At 38.8% G+C, this 24,040-nt stretch overlaps 3 protein-coding genes across 6 annotated transcripts; all 3 read right to left on the bottom strand.

Moving 5' to 3' along the window:
* On the bottom strand, positions 1 to 10,395 carry LOC5500604 (26S proteasome regulatory subunit 4). The gene is made up of 12 exons (XM_048730217.1): positions 10,295 to 10,395; positions 9,796 to 9,852; positions 9,077 to 9,173; positions 8,353 to 8,477; positions 7,837 to 8,022; positions 7,158 to 7,286; positions 6,409 to 6,594; positions 6,076 to 6,176; positions 4,166 to 4,262; positions 3,917 to 3,971; positions 809 to 963; positions 1 to 273 (listed from the first exon to the last, which is right to left on the bottom strand). The coding sequence occupies exons 1-12, from the start codon at positions 10,295 to 10,297 to the stop codon at positions 139 to 141; spliced, it is 1,326 nt and encodes a 441-aa protein (XP_048586174.1). The 5' UTR covers positions 10,298 to 10,395; the 3' UTR covers positions 1 to 138.
* A 624-nt stretch (positions 10,396 to 11,019) lies between these two features.
* On the bottom strand, positions 11,020 to 16,527 carry LOC5500605 (RNA-binding protein 4.1). Of its 4 annotated transcripts, XM_001621980.3 has the most exons (9): positions 16,161 to 16,526; positions 15,661 to 15,744; positions 15,109 to 15,173; positions 14,586 to 14,609; positions 13,832 to 14,068; positions 13,399 to 13,449; positions 12,808 to 12,889; positions 12,475 to 12,544; positions 11,020 to 11,924 (listed from the first exon to the last, which is right to left on the bottom strand). In XM_001621980.3, the coding sequence occupies exons 1-8, from the start codon at positions 16,428 to 16,430 to the stop codon at positions 12,521 to 12,523; spliced, it is 837 nt and encodes a 278-aa protein (XP_001622030.1). In that variant the 5' UTR covers positions 16,431 to 16,526; the 3' UTR covers positions 11,020 to 11,924; positions 12,475 to 12,520. The 4 variants fall into 4 exon arrangements, 3 of the variants coding, with proteins under 3 accessions (XP_001622030.1, XP_048586175.1, XP_032224888.1); XR_004292225.2 differs by lacking the exon at positions 12,808 to 12,889 and having other exon boundaries at positions 16,161 to 16,524; XM_048730218.1 differs by lacking the exons at positions 11,020 to 11,924; positions 12,475 to 12,544 and having other exon boundaries at positions 12,590 to 12,889; positions 16,161 to 16,527.
* A 3,005-nt stretch (positions 16,528 to 19,532) lies between these two features.
* On the bottom strand, positions 19,533 to 22,844 carry LOC5500606 (matrilysin). Its single transcript, XM_048730470.1, has 5 exons — positions 22,687 to 22,844; positions 21,994 to 22,187; positions 21,233 to 21,412; positions 20,286 to 20,596; positions 19,533 to 19,692 (listed from the first exon to the last, which is right to left on the bottom strand). The coding sequence occupies exons 1-5, from the start codon at positions 22,759 to 22,761 to the stop codon at positions 19,559 to 19,561; spliced, it is 894 nt and encodes a 297-aa protein (XP_048586427.1). The 5' UTR covers positions 22,762 to 22,844; the 3' UTR covers positions 19,533 to 19,558.
* Positions 22,845 to 24,040: the final 1,196 nt, after the last annotated feature.

Below are 24,040 nucleotides of genomic sequence, written 5' to 3'. Positions count from 1 at the left end.
TTGTTTTTATTGAACTCTTTATTATTTGTTCTATATGACATGGGACGGCGAGGAGGGGGGGGTACTAGAGGTACAGTCCTTCCGGAGCGGTCTCGTTTTTGCGGAACAACACATTCTCTTTGGGGGGAGGGAGGGGTTCTAGAGGTACAGTCCCTCCGGAGTGCCCTCGTTCTTGCGGTACAACACATTCTCTTTAGACTTCTTGAAATCCTCGTTGGTGACTTTCATTCTTCGCTCTCGGAGTGCCATCAAACCAGCCTCTGTGCAGATGGCCTAAGACAAGAAATGGAATAAAGTGAGAGTTTTGACATTGAGCTCCAATCGCAGACAGCTGAACTAGGTCTGCTTTGGTTTTGTACACACCATCATCAGCGTAAAAAGGGACCATAAGACAACCTTATTCATCTCCCTATGTAACGAACTTCAAATGCAAAAGATATAGGCTCGGGGAGCTTTCTCAACTGCCCAACGAATACCGTACAAGTTGTTACTTTTTTAAGAGAAGTTCGGTGATTACGAAAATAGAACACACAAAGTGGGTCTCTTCGCGAGATGATATTTACAATATCCAAGAGCCTCTTTTCGAGATAAAGGCTCGCCATCCTCTAGAGAGTTTTTTTTACGTTAAATACAAAAAACACATTATGACTCGAACATGAAAACAGCTTCGAGACGCACGCTTTAAAAAGAGCAAAATCTTTCGGAAACCCTCACACAACCGACAGTGCTATTCGCGCGCGATGGCGGTAGTGAAGGCGCAAGGGGAAAGCTCTGCTTACAGGATACCACTAGACTTGCTAGGCGCTACCTTGATGTCGGCCCCTGACAAGTCGTCCTTGGCCATGATGAACTCTTCGAGGTTGACGTCTTCGGCCAGGGTCATACGCTGGGTGTGGATATTGAAGATTCGCCGCTTGGTTTTCTCATCCGGCATGGGGAACTCAATCTTGCGGTCAATACGACCTGGAGAAAGTTAAATAAAACTGAGAATTAAAGCAGATTACGCTACTGAGTTAACATTTTATTTGCATAGGGTTTAATAGGCCATAAAAATAAAAAGTCACACAAATCGGACCCACGTGCTGACAAAGAATGAGTGTGTGTGTGTGGGGGGGAAGGTGTGGAGGAAATAAAGTGTTTTTAGATTTTTTAAAAAAGCTCTACATTTGAGATAACTCTTGCCGCCTTCGAAATGTGTTATTCAGGGTAACCGGAAAGCCTTCAAAATGTGTTATTCAGGGTAACCGGAAAGCCTTCAAAATGTGTTATTCAGGGTAACCGGAAAGCCTTCAAAATGTGTTATTCGGGGTGACCTGTGACAGCAGGCCCTGAAGACAATGGTCAGTCAACTAAAGAACCAGACTGGTTTGTGCAAAAACATACTAGCATCACAAATCAATACCTGGCCTGATGAGTACCAGCATCACAAATCATTACCTGGCCTGATGAGTACTAGCATCACAAATCAATACCTGGCCTAATGAGTACCAGTATCACAAATCATTACCTGGCCTGATGAGTACCAGCATCACAAATCATTACCTGGCCTTATGAGTACCATTATCACAAATCATTACCTGGCCTTATGAGTACCAGTATCACAAATCATTACCTGGCCGGATGAGTACCAGCATCACAAATCATTACCTGGCCTTATGCGTACCAGTATCAGAAATCATAACCTAGCCTTATGAGTACCAGTATCACAAATCATTTCTGGCCTTATGAGTACCAGTATTACAAATCATTACCTGGCCTTATGAGTACTAGCATCACAAATCATTACCTGGCCTTATGAGTACCAGTATCACAAATCATCCCTGGCCTTATGAGTACCAGTATCACAAATCATTACCTGGCCTTATGAGTACCAGCATCACAAATCATTACCTGGCCTTATGAGTACCATTATCACAAATCATTACCTGGCCTTATGAGTACCAGTATCACAAATCATTACCTGGCCTTATGAGTACCAGTATCACAAATCATTACCTGGCCTTATGAGTACCAGCATCACAAATCATTACCTGGCCTTATGAGTACCAGTATCACAAATCATCCCTGGCCTGATGAGTACCAGCATCACAAATCATTGCCTGGCCGGATGAGTACCAGCATCATAAATCATTACCTGGCCTGATGAGTACCAGCATCATAAATCATCACCTGGCCTTATGAGTACCAGTATCACAAATCATTACCTGGCCTTATGAGTACCAGTATCACAAATCATTACCTGGCCTTATGAGTACCAGTATCAGAAATCATTACCTGGCCTTATGAGTACCAGCATCACAAATCATTACCTGGCCTTATGAGTACCAGTATCAGAAATCATTACCTGGCCTTATGAGTACCAGTATCACAAATCATCCCTGGCCTTATAAGTACCAGTATCACAAATCATTACCTGGCCTTATGAGTACCAGTATCACAAATCATTACCTGGCCTTATGAGTACCAGTATCACAAATTATTACCTGGCCTTATGAGTACTAGCATCACAAATCATTACCTGGCCTTATGAGTACCAGCATCACAAATCATCACCTGGCCGGATGAGTACCAGTATCACAAATCATTACCTGGCCGGATGAGTACCAGTATCACAAATCATTACCTGGCCTTATGAGTACCAGCATCACAAATCATCACCTGGCCGGATGAGTACCAGTATCACAAATCATTACCTGGCCTTATGAGTACCAGTATCACAAATCATTACCTGGCCTTATGAGTACCAGCATCACAAATCATTACCTGGCCTTATGAGTACCAGCATCACAAATCATTACCTGGCCTTATGAGTACCAGTATCACAAATCATTACCTGGCCTTATGAGTACCAGTATCACAAAACAACCCTGGCCTTATGAGTACCAGTATCACAAATCATTACCTGGCCTGATGAGTACCAGCATCACAAATCATTACCTGGCCTTATGAGTACCAGCATCACAAATCATTACCTGGCCTTATGAGTACCAGCATCACAAATCATTACCTGGCCTTATGAGTACCAGTATCACAAATCATTCCCTGGCCTTATGAGTACTAGCATCACAAGTCATTACCTGGCCTTATGAGTACCAGCATCACAAATCATTACCTGGCCTTATGAGTACCAGCATCACAAATCATTACCTGGCCTTATGAGTACCAGTATCACAAATCATTACCTGGCCTTATGAGTACCAGTATCACAAAACAACCCTGGCCTTATGAGTACCAGTATCACAAATCATTACCTGGCCTGATGAGTACCAGCATCACAAATCATTACCTGGCCTTATGAGTACCAGCATCACAAATCATTACCTGGCCTTATGAGTACCAGCATCACAAATCATTACCTGGCCTTATGAGTACCAGTATCACAAATCATTCCCTGGCCTTATGAGTACTAGCATCACAAGTCATTACCTGGCCTTATGAGTACCAGCATCACAAATCATTACCTGGCCTTATGAGTACCAGCATCACAAATCATTACCTGGCCTTATGAGTACCAGCATCACAAATCATTACCTGGCCTGATGAGTACCAGTATCACAAATCATTACCTGGCCTTATGAGTACCAGCATCACAAATCATTACCTGGCCTGATGAGTACCAGCATTACAAATCATTGCCTGGCCGGATGAGTACCAGCATCATAAATCATTACCTGGCCTGATGAGTACCAGCATCACAAATCATTGCCTGGCCGGATGAGTACCAGCATCATAAATCATTACCTGGCCTGATGAGTACCAGCATCATAAATCATCACCTGGCCTTATGAGTACCAGTATCACAAATCATTACCTGGCCGGATAAGTACCAGCATCACAAATCATTACCTGGCCTTATGAGTACTAGCATCACAAATCATTACCTGGCCTGACGAGTACCAGCATCACAAATCATTACCTGGCCGGATGAGTGCAGGGTCAAGTGTCTCTATTCGGTTTGTAGCCATAATGACCTGGAATAAATAATTCTTTTAGCATTTAAAATTGCAGAAATCCCCTCCGAGCTGTCTTAAAGCAGCAGAAATGGTCGAACTCACAGCCATAGATGTTTACTCTCCGTCACACCATATCCAACAAACAATCCCCCAATAAACACCACTATCATCCACAGCCACTTATTAGGAACAACAGGCTTTTATGTATGTACCTTGACATCGCCTTTAGAATCAAAGCCATCCAGTTGGTTAAGAAGTTCTAACATAGTACGTTGAATCTCCCTCTCTCCGCCTGAATTAGAGTCGTACCTGTAAAAAACAAGTCATTCTGAATACAGTATCATGAAGACTCTACCTTTTGGTACTAATAGCATCAATCTCATCATTAAATACAATATCATAAAGACTCTACCTTTTGGTACCAATAGCATCAATCTCATCAATAAATACAGTATCATAAAGACTCTACCTTTTGGTACCAATAGCATCAATCTCATCAATAAATAAAATATCATGAAGACTCTACCTTTTGGTACCAATAGCATCAATCTCATCAATAAATACAATATCATAAAGACTCTACCTTTTGGTACCAATAGCATCAATCTCATCAATACATACAATATCATAAAGACTCTACCTTTTGGTACCAATAGCATCAATCTCATCAATAAATACAATATCATAAAGACTCTACCTTTTGGTACCAATAGCATCAATCTCATCATTAAATACAATATCATAAAGACTCTACCTTTTGGTACCAATAGCATCAATCTCATCAATAAATACAATATCATAAAGACTCTACCTTTTGGTACCAATAGCATCAATCTCATCAATAAATACAATATCATAAAGACTCTACCTTTTGGTACCAATAGCATCAATCTCATCAATAAATAAAATATCATAAAGACTCTACCTTTTGGTACCAATAGCATCAATCTCATCAATAAATACAATATCATAAAGACTCTACCTTTTGGTACCAATAGCATCAATCTCATCAATAAATACAATATCATAAAGACTCTACCTTATGGTACCAATAGCATCAATCTCATCATTAAATACAATATCATAAAGACTCTACCTTTTGGTACCAATAGCATCAATCTCATCAATAAATACAATATCATAAAGACTCTACCTTTTGGTACCAATAGCATCAATCTCATCAATAAATACAATATCATGAAGACTCTACCTTTTGGTACCAATAGCATCAATCTCATCAATAAATACAATATCATAAAGACTCTACCTTTTGGTACCAATAGCATCAATCTCATCAATACATACAATATCATAAAGACTCTACCTTTTGGTACCAATAGCATCAATCTCATCAATAAATACAATATCATAAAGACTCTACCTTTTGGTACCAATAGCATCAATCTCATCATTAAATACAATATCATAAAGACTCTACCTTTTGGTACCAATAGCATCAATCTCATCAATAAATACAATATCATAAAGACTCTACCTTTTGGTACCAATAGCATCAATCTCATCAATAAATACAATATCATAAAGACTCTACCTTTTGGTACCAATAGCATCAATCTCATCAATAAATAAAATATCATAAAGACTCTACCTTTTGGTACCAATAGCATCAATCTCATCAATAAATACAATATCATAAAGACTCTACCTTTTGGTACCAATAGCATCAATCTCATCAATAAATACAATATCATAAAGACTCTACCTTATGGTACCAATAGCATCAATCTCATCAATAAATAAAATATCATAAAGACTCTACCTTTTGGTACCAATAGCATCAATCTCATCAATAAATACAGTATCATAAAGACTCTACCTTTTGGTACCAATAGCATCAATCTCATCAATAAATAAAATATCATAAAGACTCTACCTTTTGGTACCAATAGCATCAATCTCATCAATAAATAAAATATCATAAAGACTATACCTTTTGGTACCAATAGCATCAATCTCATCAATAAATACAATATCATAAAGACTATACCTTTTGGTACCAATAACATCAATCTCATCAATACATACAATATCATAAAGACTCTACCTTTTGGTACCAATAACATCAATCTCATCAATAAATACAATATCATAAAGACTCTACCTTTTGGTACCAATAGCATCAATCTCATCAATAAATACAATAGATGGGGCATGCTCCTCAGCTACTCTAAACATCTCACGCACCAGCTTGGGCCCATCACCCTAGGTACCAGGTAAACAGAGAAATACAACATCAGGAGTGAGCTAAATCTGTTAAAATAACTGTAAAATTTAACCCATCTTCAAATAAAAATGACTCAGTTAAGCTTCTAAAGTATCAACCAATACAGGGAATGTTATACTTTTCAAAGTCACAAAAATTTAAAACCAAAACAAAACAACCTGGTCAGGAAGGTCAGAAAATAGACCTTAATTTTGTTGCTTGTTAACCTACCAGATATTTTTGTATAAGTTCAGATCCTACTACACGGAGGAAAGTAGCAGAGGTCTGGTTAGCGACCGCCTTAGCCAGGAGTGTCTTCCCGGTACCGGGCTGGCCGTATAAGATGACACCCTTAGGCGGTTTGATCCCCATTTCTTCATACAATTCGGGGTGGGTAAGAGGGAGCTCCACTGATTCCTGAAGGAAAATCGCAATAATGATACACTTAGTAATGATAAAATCGCAATAATGATACACTTAGTAATGATAAAATCACAATAATGATGTATTATGCAATGACGAAAATCACAATAATGATAAATTTAGTAATGATAAAAGTTGCAACAATGATAAATTTAATAGCAATGATCATGAGAATGATTAATTTAGCAATGATAAAAGTTGTAACGATAAATTAAGCAACAATGAAAATCACAGTCTGATAAACTGAGCAATGAAGGAGCATGCATTCCATTCCAATAAAACACATGTCAACACCAGCTGCAGGCCCGTACGCAGCGGAGTGCGCAGGGTGTGAAAACTCAAACGATGCCAGTGCCATGAAATGGAGATCCAGTATTTACAGGATTAGAAGATTTGCTGTGATATATGAACTGTACAGTATGATGAAACTTTATTGAAAATCTTGCTTATCCAAACTATTTTATGTTGCATGGAAAAACATTAGGACAAATGTGACCTTTCACATTAGAAAATTAGCCTTTGCACTGACAAAGGAATCTGTTCCATACTGTAAGTACCTTAATTTCTTGAATTTGTGTGTCAAGTCCACCAATGTCTGCATATGATTCTTGTGGTGCCTTTTCAAGTTTCATGACAGTGACCATGGGATCAGCATCATCAGATAGAACACCCACCACAGCGTGTACCTGAATAGCAAACAGTACACATACAGTAAATTATTTTTTTTTGGTAAAGACAAAGCCATCATGTACCTGAACAAAATACAGTAAACAAACAGTGAATTTATGTACGTGATTTGAGGTTATATCTTGACTATAAGTGAGCTAGTGTAAAATCGAACCCTGTTATATTTAAAAAACCCACCTTGTGATTTTATAGCCCATCTTGTGATTTCAATAGCCTACCTTGAGATTTTAATAGCCCATCTAGTGATTTAATAGCCCAACTTGTGATTTAATAGCCAACCTAGTAATTTTAATAGCCAACCTAGTGATTTAATAGCCCACCTTGTGATTTTAATAGCCCATTGTGTGATTTAAAAGTCCCCCTTGTGATTTTAATAGCTTACTTTGTGATTTTAATAGCCCATCTTGTAATTTTAATAGCCTACCTTGTGATTTAATAGCCCACCTTGTGATTTAGTAATAGCCCACCTTGTGATTTTAATAGACCACTTTGCGATTTAATAGGCAACCTTGTGATTTTAATAGCCCATCTAGTGATTTAATAGCCCACCTTGTGGTTTAACAGCACAGTGCAGCCAGGCTCCAGCAAGTCCTTGTCGACAAATGACAGGATACTGACATAGTGTTCAGAGCCGACAGATGTGGACACAATGGCATGGTTATCATCAATGATCTCCTCCAGGTTACCAACAGACATCGGCGTTCCACGTAGGTCATCCACTTTAGATCTTTCTTCCTGAACAGGGGTGAAAGAAAAAAATCAGGACTTCCTGCCCTTCTTGTGACTTTTTATCAAATTAAAATGTAAGATTGAAATAGTATAAGGTAAATCAAGTGGGGGTGAAAGACAGGATCTCCAATTAAGTGATGATCCATTAGAGGGAAAAAGGCAGGATTTTGTAAAGACTTTATAGATATCTTATGAGTCAGAAGAGTTATTCAGGATTTTTGGCAAGTTCTGCTATTATTCCAGCAGGCTGCAGTAGTATTTTCTTGAGTCAAAGAATTATGTTGTTTTGGTAATTCTGCTGGCCATCCCTAAAAGATCACATGTTCCATCTCCCACCTCATGTTTTTCCTCTTGTGGCTTCAGACGTTCTTGGTTCTGTATGAATTCTTCCTCCATTAGCAGAAAATCTTTAATTCTGTCCAGCTTTAGCAGCTTCAGACGGCAGTTTCTGTGTGGTGTCACTGCAAACCAAAATAAATACATGTCACAACAACAACTATTGTGGTCTGCATTGTGCTTTGGTTTGAATTCTTTTAGTGGGTTTTAATTTTTCTAGCCAGTTTATTTTTTCAAACTATTTTGTATCTGGATATCTATAATTGTTAAAAGGGATTCCATAACATAAATAAAACAAACTTCTTTATTAAGAGAACAAAGAACATCTGAACACCCCTCCCCCAATGTCATCGCCAGCTCACCCCCTCAACCATATTTCCCTCACTTTTCCCTTTTATTACCCCCTATATTCCTAACTATATCTATCTGTCCTTTTCCCTGTGTTCCAAACAACCCAAAAAGTGGATACTGAATGGGATCATGTCATAATTACAGCTGGAGGGAAGACAATACTCAGTAAAAGCCGATTATACAATATATGAAACCTTGTGTTCAAACATCAATGAGCGACTCTCATGCTTTTCATATTACATATTAGTGAACAATGCAATGAATGAAAAATTTGAGATTCCAAAAAAGTTTGTAAGTTTTTTAGATTTCAGTTTTAGGACTAGTACTTGCCACCCTAACCACAAGCCCTACAAAAATAGAGACCTATTCTTACCGACTGGAAGTTTGTTAGCAGCATCTGGTCCTTTGGCTTTCTTCTGGCGTTTGCCAACACGGGATGGTACAGGAGGTTCATACTTTTTCTTTTTGTCCTGAAGAACAAGAAATCAATGAAAAAGCATTATACCAAGCATTAATATACATGAAAAAAGGACCAGGGTGGTAGCAAGCTAGCAGCAGAAGGGAAGGCTGCCCCATTAGTAGAGCAGGAATTTTACAAAAGACAAATGGGAAAATACAGTATCCCACCCCCAAAGCAAATACTGTAAGAGAAATATCCAAGGCCTGCCCCCTGAACAAAGTGTTCTGGCTACGGCCGTGATTATATTATTTTACAATCATACAAGGGGACTACCATGTCACACAATTGTCATACATGGAAAAAGGCTAAGATTTGATGAGTTAAATAGGAAAAGACAAGTTTTTGGTGGTTGACTAATGTGTCCCTATGCCGACCGCTAGCTTCAAACCAAACATATACAGTACATGTCTACACATCTTCATGTCTACACAACTGTTTCATATACTGTACAACACGGGGTGAACCAGGACACTACATGGAAAAAGTTTTTCCTTTTCACAAATAACCACCTAGTATAGACGACCTGATATTATTATTATATCTTTATTACAGGAGAAATATAACCCCAGAGAAGAATTAAATACAAAGAATACAGAAAAAAATCCCGTTTTCATAATATTTCCCTGTCTTACTTTGTCTCCTTTCTTGTCCCCAGCTCCACCGCCTCCTGGGCCTGACTGGTTTTGACCCTGTGTAAAAAGTCGTAATGTGAGCAAAAGGATTTTTCAAACTTAAAGGAATAGTGCAGTATTTATGGAGTTTTTATATAAGAAAATAATCGACGGAAATACAAGACTTACCAACATAACACGCTTAATATAAAGCTAAGGATATCTTTAAAAAAGCCACGATCAATTCTACTAGTGGAGAACATAATGTTATTTGTATAATAACCATGTTGTGAGCGTATTTTTTATTTGAGATAAGTAAGCTTATTTGACAAGCACGATGAATTCCTTTCAAAGAAATCACGATGACTAGATATTGTATTTGAGACGTAATTTCAAAAACGCAAAGCATAAATACAGTGAATTTGACATTTGATGCATTACTATCGCGTATAAAAAGCACAGGATCGCATTTATAACAGTAATACATGAGTAAAATTAATGATTTCTTTCATAAACTTACCATTTTTCTGTAAACTTTTCTTTCTTGAACCGGCTTTTATCGCTGGCTCGTATTTTGTATGCGCATGCGTACGAGAGTGCTGACTCACATTATTAGTGCCTAGCTTTCCGCGCTTGTGCTTTCACAGGAAACCCAAAACATATGGATCTCGTCCTGGCCACTAAATAGACGTTAGAGGCTCTGGAACCAGGGTACCGACACAGTTTCGGTGGTTTCTCGGTCTTGATAACGCATACAATGAAAGCGCTCTTACCATACTTTGTTACGATTTTAAGCTGGAATACCTGTGGTGGCCCACGTGAAATCCGAAAATTAAAGGCCGTCCTTAGCCCCTTGTAGCGCGGTTACGCTAAAAAAGTTCTAGCTGACCCAGGACTCAAAGGCCGTTATTTACATGTACCTACCCAAACCAAATGTGTGGAAAAACAGCATTTTATACCCCTAGTTGCATGTTGGAATAAACAAAACGCTCAAAGAAAGGAGTTAAAGCCCACTTGGAGTTCTAGGGAAGGCATAAAATAAAAAGGATTTCCTGCTTTGGGAAGCATCCCTCCTGAAGATCCTAATTAGCCACCAAGCGGGGAACTTTGCGTGACTCCGACACGAGCGGCTGCGAAGGAGACTATTTCTACCTGATGTAGCTAAAGGGTCATATCAATTGTTAAGCAATTCTAGCACATATGTTAACCAGCATAAGGTGACACAGACCAAAGGACACGTGTTGAGAAAGCATTGGTATTTTATTGCTTATAAACATCTATTCATAAATTAAATCAAATTAATAAATATGTAAATAAATAATAAACTATTAATCGATGAATTTGCACATAAATTTTTGTCATGAAGAAGTGGGCCAGTAAACAGTATAAAATAAGCCTTTCGTGGAAAACATTGAAAAGCCTTTGATTAATGATTGAATGTGTTTGGGTTGGCAAACCTTTGATTCTATAGGGATTAGCAAGCCTAAGATTCTATACGGGATTGGCAAGCCTTTGATTCTATGGGGATTGGCAAGCCTTTGATTCTATAGGGGATTGGCAAGCCTTAGATTCTATAGGGGATTGGCATGCCTTAGATTCTATAGGGGATTGTCAAGCCTTCGATTCTATAGGGGATTGTCAAGCCTTCGATTCTATAGGGGATTGGCATGCCTTTGATTCTATAGGGGATTGGCAAGTCTTTGATTCTATAGGGGATTGGCAAGCCTTCGATTCTATAGGGGATTGGCAAGCCTTCGATTCTATATGGGATTGGCATGCCTTTTATTTTATATGGGATTGGCATGCCTTTGATTTTATATGGGATTGGCATGCCTTTGATTCTATATGGGATTGGCAAGCCTTTGGGTGTATAGGGATTGGCAAGCCTTTGATTGTATAGGAATTGGCAATCCTTTGATTCTATAGGGAAGCAAGCCTTTGATTCTATAGGGGATTGGCAAGCCTTTGATTCTATAGGGGACTGGCAAGCCTTTGATTCTATAGGGAAGCAAGCCTTTGATTCTATAGGGGATTGGCAAGAATTTGATTGTATAGGAACTGGTGGAAATTGCTGTCCTCCATCCTCCATCTGCTACTTGTTCTTTAGAACTTGACTTGATCATCCTCCTTGTTAGGTGATCTGGAAGAACCTTTGGAAATAGATCAGTAATCAGTAAATATCAAATTGCAATGCTGTTACACAAGTATACCTCCATCAGTTATGCACCTTTTTTGCATGTAGTCAGAGCCACCTTTGTTGTTGTTTCTATTGTTTCCATTAATATTGAAAGACAAATTAAATTATCTCCAAATGAACATCTAAAAACATAGTACCTCATTTACCAAATTTGATAAAAATATATATCAACAGCTTCTCTAGGACAGCAGATGGAAATGGTTGCTTTTCTGCACTTGGTATTTTAATAAAAACCTGAAGAAACCCTTATGACTCCTTTAATGTAAAGTCAACTCTTGCACTAAGGACATGCTGCTATTATATAAGAAATGGTTGAAAAATAAATAAGTGAAGAGTATCTCCTACTATCACAGACTCGCACTATTTCAAAAGCTTAGTAACTTATGTTTATCTTCTGTAAACCACAGCTTACAGTAAGCTATAGCGTCTCAGCCCCTTATGCACAATTAAAGTGTGTTTATAAGTTTGAAAAATTACAGGAACAATAAAACTATGTAACTTACAAGGCAACTCTGAAAAGTTCTTGAATATTTCACATCCCATCAAGTGTCAATAAGAGAGCTGAACATTCACCTGTGAAAAAAAAGAAAACATTTCTTTTTTTACAAACAATAATCAATTTATATTAAATGGCAGACTTAACAAACAACACATAAAGGAGAAATAAAGTTCTCTTTCAATTAAGGAGTACCAGAAAACCATTGTTTGACAGAATTAGGCACATTAAAAATAAATTCCACGGCACGATTATCTAGTGTTTTCGACTAAGTGAACAATGCAATTTTCAAGTGCTTTTTGAGTGAGGCCTTTTCTAATCCGTATGGCCTATTACTCACACTGTAGAACCGATTCACCGCAAAGACGTCACGCCCGTTCTGTTCACGAGTAAAAACAGGATCTGCATCCGACCACCACGAACTGCAATTAAATGCTAATGGACACATGGTTTTGCTGTGTTTTCATCCGTACACAAGTGATTTCAAAAAGAAGCAAAATTTACCCTTTATTAAGAATGCTGAAACTGATGACACACTTAACATACTCTGCCCTGCGACAGTGCTGTGTTTATACTATGCTGATTACATTCTATTAAAAACGGTCTGTCTCAACATTCATTCACTACTGGCTGAAAAGAAATATGTTAAAATAACAGTTTTTATTTCCTTGAGTTCGCTGGTGTGTTAGACATTCTCACGCTTGCCCGACGATCACGATACAATCAGCTCCGATGCTGCTTACTAACTTGTTGGCCCGAAATGCAACAGTCACTGATGATGTCTAATACCTAGGAAAGAAAAGTCCATTGGTGGAGAAGGCTAGAGATTTGTGTAGGAACGCGACCAAACTCTGCCTGTATGGTATATGTAGTGCATTCACGTGTGTGTATTAGTAGTTTGTCAAGGATGAAAGCTGATCTAATGCCTCACCTGCGCCCATTGTATCCTCTGTTACCATAGCCTTCATAGTTGCCAGTATAACTGCACAGAAAAAAATATGTGAGAATAAAGTATGAATGCAATATCTGTTAGACTGTTGTACGTTAGATTGTCATACAATTAGAAGATGCACTATTTGACAATGTTTATACACCTTATTCATTACACATTGTCATTAACTGGCAAATGGCTGTTTCAAGACCCAAAGGTCTAATAAGTGTCAAGAAATATGTACATTATTCTTTGACTTATCTTATATCTTATTTATATATCTATATATAGTTCCACACCTGTTTTCTTAGAAATAAAAATGGCTCCTAAGTTTGCATATATCTATATTCTACTCAGGGACCACTTACATTAGTCTCTAAAATGTCATTGTTGTCACACACACACACACAAAATTTATTGAGGAACAGCTTACCCCGGGCTGCGACTTCTGTATCCTGATGGCCCACGGTAGTCTCGCGGGGGACCAGGTCGGTCTCTGTAGTAGTCCCTTGGTGGAGGGGGTCTACCATAGCCACCACCACCATAACCACCTCCACTATATCCACCTCGATATCCGCCGCCACCATAACCACCACCATAGCCACCGCCACCGCCACCTCCATATGGGTGGTATCTTCCATCTCTACCATATGATCTTGGTTGATAGCTACTGTATAACATAAGGTGAAGACATATCAACATCACTAAAAGATTAACTTGCATTAACTTTCTAACAAAACATTGTTTTTAGAAAAACACAATACCGTATTTCCCAGCATATAATGCCCACTTTTTTAATCCCAAAATGACCTCGAAAAATGGGGTGGGCATTATAAGTGGAACCCATTGTTCTTAATATGATAAAAAGCGGAAATCAATAAGAAGATGTAGAAAAACATTTACCGTAATAAAATAATTGGGAATCGGAACATTTAATCTCCTCTCTATACCTCTGTTTCTTTTTTGGTTGTCTTTCATTTCCTTGTTTTTTCTATTGGGGTGTGTATTATATGCGGGTTTTATTATTATTTTTTTAAAAAGGCCTCGAGAATTGGGGTGAGCATTATATGCCGGTACCCAGCTTACCCAAGTGCATTTGAGGTTCCCTAAAATTGAACCCTGATTACGTGTTCTCCCAAATAAGAAAACCTACTTTAATAAACTTGCCATAAATTAATGTCTAGTACCTTCTTTTGGGGCAATCCCTGGCCCTGGATCAAAAACAAAACATTACATCAGTTGGGGACATGGAATATTATTTATTTATTCATTTACCGTCAAACCAAGTCAAGCCTGCACCCCCTACAGCTCATTATTGAGTTCAGTATTTGGAATCTTATTTTGATTATTTGCCAAGAAGTTTTCATTCTTGATGAATGAGTTTTCAAATTCCAAAACAAAGCTTGATAATCTTGAACTTTTCTGTGTTTTTTTTTTATGTGAATTGAGAGGTATTTACCACCAATATCAATCACACAAACCTTTTGTAATCTCTCTGTTGCTTGGCTTAGAAACAGTAGTTGGAATTTTGTCCTTTTTGTTAAGATATCATACAGAATGCAACGAAATGAAAGAGACTACTTTAATACTTGTTACAAGAATGGGAAAAAACTTCTCTGCAAATCAAATTACATTTCGAATAATGAATTCAATAATCTGGGGGGGACGCTTGACCTGGTTTCACTGTAACAGCTGCATTTTGTCTTTTACCAGTGGCCACATTTTCCACAGTGGAAGCATTCATCCTCTGCAGGCTTTCCCTTACTCTTGGCATGCTGAAAGAAACCATGGAAAAATTAAACTTACATCAGTGAGTTAAACCAAAGCTTACATCTCAAGAAAGGCAGGTGCGACTACATGTTCCCCCAGAAAAATAAAGTGATTACAGTCGGTCCTGCCCCAAGTGACCCACTCTGTTTTCCTGATCAACAAAGTCCTATTATGTCAAGGATTCCCCCCAAGAAATAACCACCCTTCCATTGAAAGCAAAGAAAGGATGTAAGAAGCTTGACAAACATATATGCTTTTTTTTTGGAAAAAGTACCCTTCAAAGGGGGTTGTCTATTATTTTGCCTAGGTCCTCAACGACAAAAGATCCAGTTCAAAACTCTCCTTACTCCCAAGTTTTGGCTCAGCTGGTATTAAAAGCGTGTGTAGAAGGAAAGCTACTTGCAGATCCAACCCACTGGCAGAGCACTTAAATGTTCTGTCACGTTTTTAGACAAGGCCGAAATATTTAACAGGAGAAATTGGCTTACTGACCTGTACTTGAATGTGTGTGCCCATAAACAGAGAGTCATCTAAGGCTTTGATCGCATTATCAGCATTTTCCCTACCAACCATGTGCTAAAAGGAAGGAAATTGTACACCCCAGTAAATATCAACAGTAAATAGTAAAGGCTGAAATGCTTGTAGAGAACAGCACTATACAAATTAGTTTACACAATGGTGTGAATAGTTCCTTAGAACTATCAATAGTATTAGCATTCTCTTCTCCCGCTAGGTAGAAGATCGTCATGTGAATCAAGTCTCGAGTAAAACAATGCAAAACAAAGTTTAGGAGCAACCAGGCACACTAAGACACCGTTTTTTTTTAACTTTCATTTTACCATAGAATGAAATGAGTTAACCGTAGTGTAAATCTATAAAATAAGAAAAATAACTCCGAAAAAAAACATACGCAGTGTCCATGTGTTCCCATGTCAGACCAAGGGGTGAATCAAGCGACCTGTCTTACAAAAATAACCAAAATAATAACCCACCACAAAAGCGAAGTTTTTCACCCTGTCACACTGAGACACGGTGCCGTACTTTGCGAAGAGTTCCTGTAACTGGTGCTTTTGGCAGTCATCGGGCAGATTGCCGACATAAAGCTTTGATTCCTCCTGATGGCTTCCACTCGAAGTGGCTTCGGCTTGGCTTTCTGATGAATGCTCTCCATTTTGCGCAGTATTTTCGTGGTTTTCGGGTGTATCTGATTGGGTTAATGCCTCTGCACTAGATTCACCGACCGTTTCATTCGCGTCCGCCATTCTGAAAGGGTTTGGCTGAATAGTTTGTGCGATAAACGTGAACCTTCCAAGATGGCGCGGATTCCTCGTGTATAAGAACGCACCCAGAATGCACTGCAAGTGGAGGACCAGCATGCACCCTGTCAAGGGCGGTAGGAACAGCGAACGCGCTCTTCCCCTTCCATTAGAAAACCCGGTTGAGTTACGTTAAAGTTCTTAAAACCTTTCACTTATATCAGCCAAAACAAAGCATAGATGAACTTTCAAATTCTGAAAAGGCAATTAAATTTGATTGAAATTTTGAATTTTCTACAGATCTTTGAAAATTTTCCTGGCCGCGCAAAAGGAGATTGAATCGAGTGAATAATTCCAAGTTTTGGCGGGAAAATCTTAAACAACGTATTTTCCTTAAATCCGTTAAAATTCAGAGACGGCAATGCCACAAAATATTGGTGAATTGTTTTCTATTACAATGCTACCCACAATGAAGCGAAGAATAATTTATAGTCGAGAATTGTATGCGAAAAAAGAAAACATCGTTTTGTTGTATGTTTCGAAAACAGTGCGCGCTCGTGAGAATGTCGTCATTCTTGATTGCGAATGCAGCGCGCGCACAATGCAAAAACAATTCAAAGACTAAAAAACTATCTGCTAAATTTTGCTGATTTGTTTCCTGAAGTTAAATAATCACTTGACTACCAGGTTGAGATATAAAGATGACGGTAAAAGTTGTAACCACACAACGTTCTTCAGCAATAACTAAGAAGACATGAAGACGGGAACCGGTTTAGCGCGCGCATATGTTTTCTCATGTAATTTGGTTGACATCTCGATCTACGTCACAAATGACTGGACCCCGGCCTTTCAGTTCACGGCCTTTTTCCGAAGGTTGACCAAAATACCCCAATATTACAGATTTGAGTTATTCGCGCGAACGCGTGTTTTATAGAGTCCATAAGAACCACATTTCATTTGGAAGATGAAAATATAAAGGATTGACAAAGTCTATCAACTCCGAAAGGTTATATGGACTTTAAGTAATCCGAGCTACTACCCCGAACTCATAAAAAATAGCTCTTTTTTTATGAGTCGGGCCGTCGGGCACGTTTCGGCTAGTGCGTCGGACTGTTCGCGTGCCACGGGATAGTAGCTTGGGTTACACAACGTAACTTGACAGTAACAGATAGAGCGCGTCGAAAACAAGGCACATTTAATCCAAATTATAAGGAAATACGTGGTCTATTATCAGAGTTTAACCTATTAGTCGCTGTTTCTACCGCTCTTGCCCTGTTTTTCTTGTTTTCGTCGCTAGCGCTTCATGGCCGAGTAAAAAAGCGCGGGACCCTCGAGCATGCCAGCTCCGCGGGTAATTTTACGTCCCGGCTGGGCTCAAAAAAATTATTATGCCTCTTCAAATTTTGTTTTTTCTCCGTACATGAAAAGGTGTACTCTTCCGGCCAAAACATGATTACGTACACGTGGATTTGACGAATACGTACACGTATTACGTACACGTGGATTTGACGAATACACCTATTTCAATTAAGGTTGCACCCCCCGCGAAATGCATCGTAACCCGCAGTGGTTCATGGTTAACGTTGAAGGGGTTTGGGGTAGATAAAGAATGCTAAAGCTTTCTCAACCCGTGTTTAATTTTATTTACGCTTTTTTTTTTATTATTTGATACCCATGAAGCACTGAGGGTTCGACACATTTCAAATAGGTTTAGGTCAAATAGGTTTAGGGTACAAAAAAGAGCCATTAAGATAATTTTCCCAGAACTCGACTACCAGTCTGGCCTCCAGTCCGCCGGTCTTCTCTTACGGATCAAATTTCCGAGAGGTTTATTGCTGGCTCCAAAGAGCTTGAGCCTATTAAGCGCCTGCATCCCTCCGGCAACATTGTATCACGTGGTTACAGCCTCAGATCGGGCACTGAGAGGATGGACTGGAGTCGAGCAACATTGTATCACGTGGTTACAGCCCCAGATCGGGCACTGAGAGGATGGACTGGAGTCGAGCAAAAACTGAACGTTTCATTACATTTGTAACAATGAGATATCGCTAGCTGTGAGTTCACCATGTTATATATATTTTTTGTCCCTTAGTACATATTTATGTGTTCCTGACAGCGCTGTAATTCAGCCCTTATGCTGCAATAGCGTTGAAATAAACGATTATTATTATTATTATATCTATATGTATTTTTAGCATTTATGGCAAGTCTAACGGATGGGGCGTACTAGGTAGTTATCTATGTTTTAGCATTTATGGCAAGCCTAACGGATGGGGCGTACTAGGTAGTTATCTATGTCTTAGCATTTATGGCAAGCCTAACGGATGGGGCGTACCAGGTATGTATCTATGTTTTAGCATTTATGGCGAGCCTAACGGATGGGGCGTACTAGGTAGTTATCTATGTTTTAGCATTTATGGCAAGCCTAACGGATGAGGCGTACTAGGTAGTTATTTATGTTTTAGCATTCATGTCAAGCCTAACGGATGGGGCGTACTAGGTAGTTATCTATGTTTTAGCATTTATGGCAAGCCTAACGCGATGCGGCGTACTAGGTATGTATCTATGTTTTAGCATTTATGTCAAGCATAACGGATGGGGCGTACTAGGTATGTATCTATGTTTTAGCATTTATGGCAAGCCTAACGGATGGGGCGTACTACATATGTATCTATGTTTTAGCATTTATGGCAAGCCTAACGGATGGGGCGTACTAGGTAGTTATCTATGTTTTAGCATTTATGGCAAGCCTAAAGGATGGGGCGTACTAGGTAGTTACAAAAAATAGAACAGAAGCTTCGCTCAATAATCTTTATTGTTTTTTCCAGTGCAAAATATGATTCACCATCCTTGCGCGGTCATCACCTGTGAAAAAAGAAAAGAAAACAAAAAAGTGTCATCTATGGCTTAACCACGAGAAAACATCAAAACAGCGGTGTTTCATATACCACGTTCGAATTAGAAAAGGTGGCCCTTTACCAACTCCTAAGCACCCTATCCATCTTCTTTTAACTATATGCATACACCATCTTAAACTTTACCCTTTTCACTATAAAATAACATGATTAAAGTATCTTTTAAGAAATTACTCTATCAATACCCTTTGAAAGATGCCCTTCCTCACCTTTACTATCCTAGCACTTGTTGCATGTCTTTTTGCAGTTCTCCTGTACGAATTTGTTATAACTACAGTATTTTGTCCAATAATTTTTGCAGTGATTGGCCCACTGAGAGTCATCTTCGCATGAACCGCCGCTACCGTTCTTACCTATAAAACATGGTATGCGGTCAGAAAAAAGCAGGCATTTATATTAGCTATAGAACTTAGAGAATTAAACATGACTTGATGGCTTTTACAGTTTATTGAAATATTATCGTGCAAAAAAAAATCAATACAAATAACCATACTTAACTATACTTTTGACAATTCTAAAATCACAAGATATCTTTGTTATTCATAATATATGATCGTCAACCTCACGGCATTTTGGCGCCTTATAACAGGGTTACTATGGCAAAAGATACATTAAATGCCTGCTATGGTAAGATATGTATACCTTATATCTTACCATAGCAGGCCTTTAATGTATCTTTTGCCATAGTAAGCCTGTTATATATCTTATACCATAAGAAGCCTGTAAAATATATTGGTATAGTAAGCCTGTAAAATATCTTATACCATAGTAAGCCTGTAACATATCTTACCGTCTTGCGCCTATAAAATGACTTACTGTAGTGCGCCTATAAAATGACTTACCGTAGTGCGCCTATAAAATGACTTACCGTAGTGCGCCTATAAAATGACTTACCGTAGTGCGCCTATAAAATGACTTATCCTAGTGCGCCTATAAAATGACTTACCGTAGTGCGCCTGAATGCCTTTAATGTCGTCTTCCTGTAGCCCAAAGCCTGGCTTATACCCGGTATAGTATGGGTACATGACAGCATTTCTCACGTCGCTGTGGTGTAAACCGAGGGCGTGGCCAAACTCGTGAGTGGCTACCCACAAGAGGTTGATGCCCGAGGAGGCCCCATCAGTGTACCTCTCGTCCTCGTCAAAGTGACATCTTCCATTAGAGGGGAAGTACGCATGCGCGAGTACTCTACCGGGCCCGTCAAACGGAGAGCCGCACCTGGACTCACCGGGCCCATTGTGTGACCTAGATCCAAAGCTAAGATAGCCACAACAAGTGGTATTAGAATGGTGTTAGTTCAACAAGACGTACGAATTTTTCATTGGTATTCTATAAAAAAGATTCATCCCGCGTATGAATAGGGCAACGAACCCACTCATGACATGACGGGAAAATGTCTTAAATAAGTTAAGTTCACATCAAATAAGGCAGAGAATTCCTTTAATTACTTAGCAAGTAAAAGAGAACAAATATCAAATGCGATTTTTTTACAATAAGATATAACTTTTTTGAAAATGTCATTGAATTCTGTAGCTTTTGTCGCTACGTTTAAAAATAGCGCGCTGATGAACAGGGCATGCGTCATTATAAGAAGTGACGCATTTCGACCTCACGATATGGGTGTTTGCAAGAAACTGACGGCCATCGTAAGAAATCGTTGTTTCTAAAGTTTCTCTTCGCAGTTGAATGCTGAGTCAAACGTTTTCGAATAATAAACTTGTATGTACTTTCATGTATGTATTTTTATATGTGTTTGTGTTTTGGTAACTGTGGACTCAATCCCCTTTTACAGAAAGACACTGTAATCTATGTACAAGTAGTCATGCAAGGTGCGCTAGGTGTTTCTATAAGATCTATTCTGGTAATCTTAGTATTTACAAAAATATAACTTACCTTATCTTAAGATCTGCCTTGCTCACATCGCTCACTCGAGAGAAGCTTAGTGCGGACCCATCAGACCAGAATTTAAGAGCCTTTTCGAACACACGGTCCTGTACAGAGTTGGGAAGATCCTTGCCATAAGACAGATGGTACTTCAGAGCATTCTTATTCCACTTGCTACCAAGCTTGTACCTGGAGGGGGACAAATCATTATTTTTTTATATTGTAAACCCCAGACCATTCCCCTGAGCTTTGGCCTCTATTTCCTTAACAGCGCATTTCCCAGACTTCCCGCAAGACATTCTCTCTCCTCCACCCTGACTCCTAGCCCCCTTGAAGCATACTCGGTCTGTATCCTGATTGAACACCTCGGCTTCTTGGGTGAATATTTGTTATTGTATTTGTACTTTAAATGCAACTTATATACCATTGTCTGCCCTACTGTGTTCTGTGTGCCCATGAAACAGTTAACTTTGAATTTGACCTTGAACGTAACCTTGACCTTGCGCTCGGTAGCAAGTAAGTTATTTCTATGTGGGCTATCATCGCACACACTTGTCAACCCATCCCTATAACCCCCCCACCCCCCCTATTGAACCCTCTCTCCCTTCTTCTATTTCGCTCGCACGCTTCCGTCAGCTGCACACTTGCATCTCTCCTTACCCCCTAACCGCCTTACCCTCACCCCCCCCCCCCCCCCAAAAAAAAAAATGCACTCGAATGCTCTCACTTTCTTTAAGCTGCGCTCACGTTTCCCCCCTCCCCCACGTTACCTTCGTACTCGGTCTCCATTATCGTCCACGTCAGCATCTCCGCATCGAGGCATCTTCATCTGTGCGATAGTGGCGTCGTCCAACTCTCCAGTCACCTCTAGACCAGCAAACCGCTGAAAGTTCTTGATTGCGGTTTCAACATCCTGATTCCCCGAGCGGCTGTTGGAGATGTAGTTGTACTGGTTCAGATATTTCTAGGAGAAACAAGGAGAAGTTTAGTATTGTCAATTCCAAAAGGCATCACAAGAAGTATATAAAGAAAGTATAACACCATTTTTATCAAATGGGTGACAAACAAAGGCGTAAGTGGAGCTGATGGAACTTTAAGATCGCGACCGGATACAGTACAAAATTATAAAAACTAGAAAATAAAATTCTTATTGACACACGAACAGAAATCCAACAAGGACTGATTTACGGTTAACGGATAAAACATCGGACCTTTCCCAACTGTCGGACATATAGCCACTGCGTAAATTAAGACCCTTTTATACGGTTCTGAGGCACGAAACTGGGAATGGATGTGTTTTTAAATTATGCAGGATATGAAAAAGGGATAGATATTACTCTAATAAAAAAAAACACATAAATTTTCAGATATAGAATCTATATATGTAACACATCTCTAAGCAAAATGAACAGAAAAAAAAGTATATGTGTTTTGGTGTATCGGACCATAAAAAGGCTATTTACCAGAGCCATTTCCTCTTCATCGGCAGAGACCAGCATTGCGCAAGCCAGGAACCCGACACAAGTCAGCAACTTCATCTTCACCAGGTATCAGTTAACGGTCGCTTATACTTTTGTTGACCAGTAACTCTTTATCTTCTCATCAAACGTCCGCTTTAAGTACCATTTGGCATCATTTCAGCTGGCAATCGGTATCCATTCAAGATTGTGTTCTCCAAACAAAGGCAAGGGCCGGCTATGACTTTTATTTACAATGATCTAAAGGTTTGTGTACATGTTTTCATCAAAGTTGCAAGGTAATAATGAATTGCTTATCAGCTGGTGCGGTGTATTATTATAAGACATTAAAAAAACATTTAAACATTATTATTCACTTTTTGACATTATTACAGGACTTTGATACAAAGAGGGCTGATTGACGCAGTTTTTATCAAAGCATTATTTTTTTACTAACAGGAATTATTGTATTAATTATTTAATCCTCTTTTCAGAACAGAAAGATACACTTAAAATCAAAATGGACAAAAGCAACCTTTGTATTACCTTTTTTTGTCTGTTAAAACAAGACAACCAAGTTACGTAAATACAGGCCACGATGAAAAAATATATTTGTGGCAGGTTTTATCAATGGTGTTTCAAGATCTCAATAAACTTTTCATCAGCTGGTTCATCAGTGTAGCATCAATAAAAATGACCGAAGATTACAATTCGGTAATCACTGAGACACTTACTTACAAAGAGGTGTTGGCATTTGGGAATACTGACTGAAACCCCGGTTCCAAAAGAGGAATATTGACGACTGATTTTATGAAAATGCTTTTTTTTTAATGACCAGCTGTTTCAAAACTATCAAAAATGAAATAAAAAGTGAAATAAAGACAAATGCAACTAAATAAGTCTTTTTATGAAAAATAACCTTTGTCATTCTTTGAATACAATACAATACAATCAAGCTTGTTTACAAATCATTATATTTACTATTGGTCAATAAATTGACTTTTGTCCTTCTTTTCCTTTATCCAGTACTTTGGTGGTGGTTTTCAAAATCCCGGGCAACAAAATGAAATTGTTAATGTGTAATAGTCAAGCCAGACCAGGTTTCTGAAAACCACTCTATCTTCTCGTACTTACACTTGTAGTATACGTATAATCGAGATGGTACGCGTGGTTTGATTGGTTGAGAGGGGAACCGTTTTAAAAGGGATACCGCAATGACGCCATATATTAAACAGACCCAAACCTTTTAAGACAATATTCTTTATTCTTTTTCAACACTGCAACAATCATGCTTCCAATGTTCATAGAGCGAGCTGAAAATTGCTCCTGTAAACGCTGGTGACATCAGAAAACAGACAGG

The sequence above is a fragment of the Nematostella vectensis genome, chromosome 7 (genome assembly GCF_932526225.1).
Source record: "Nematostella vectensis chromosome 7, jaNemVect1.1, whole genome shotgun sequence".
Lineage (NCBI taxonomy): Eukaryota > Metazoa > Cnidaria > Anthozoa > Actiniaria > Edwardsiidae > Nematostella > Nematostella vectensis.
The sequence above is the reverse complement of the archived record's forward strand: the minus strand, read 5'-3'. Positions and strand labels throughout refer to the sequence as shown.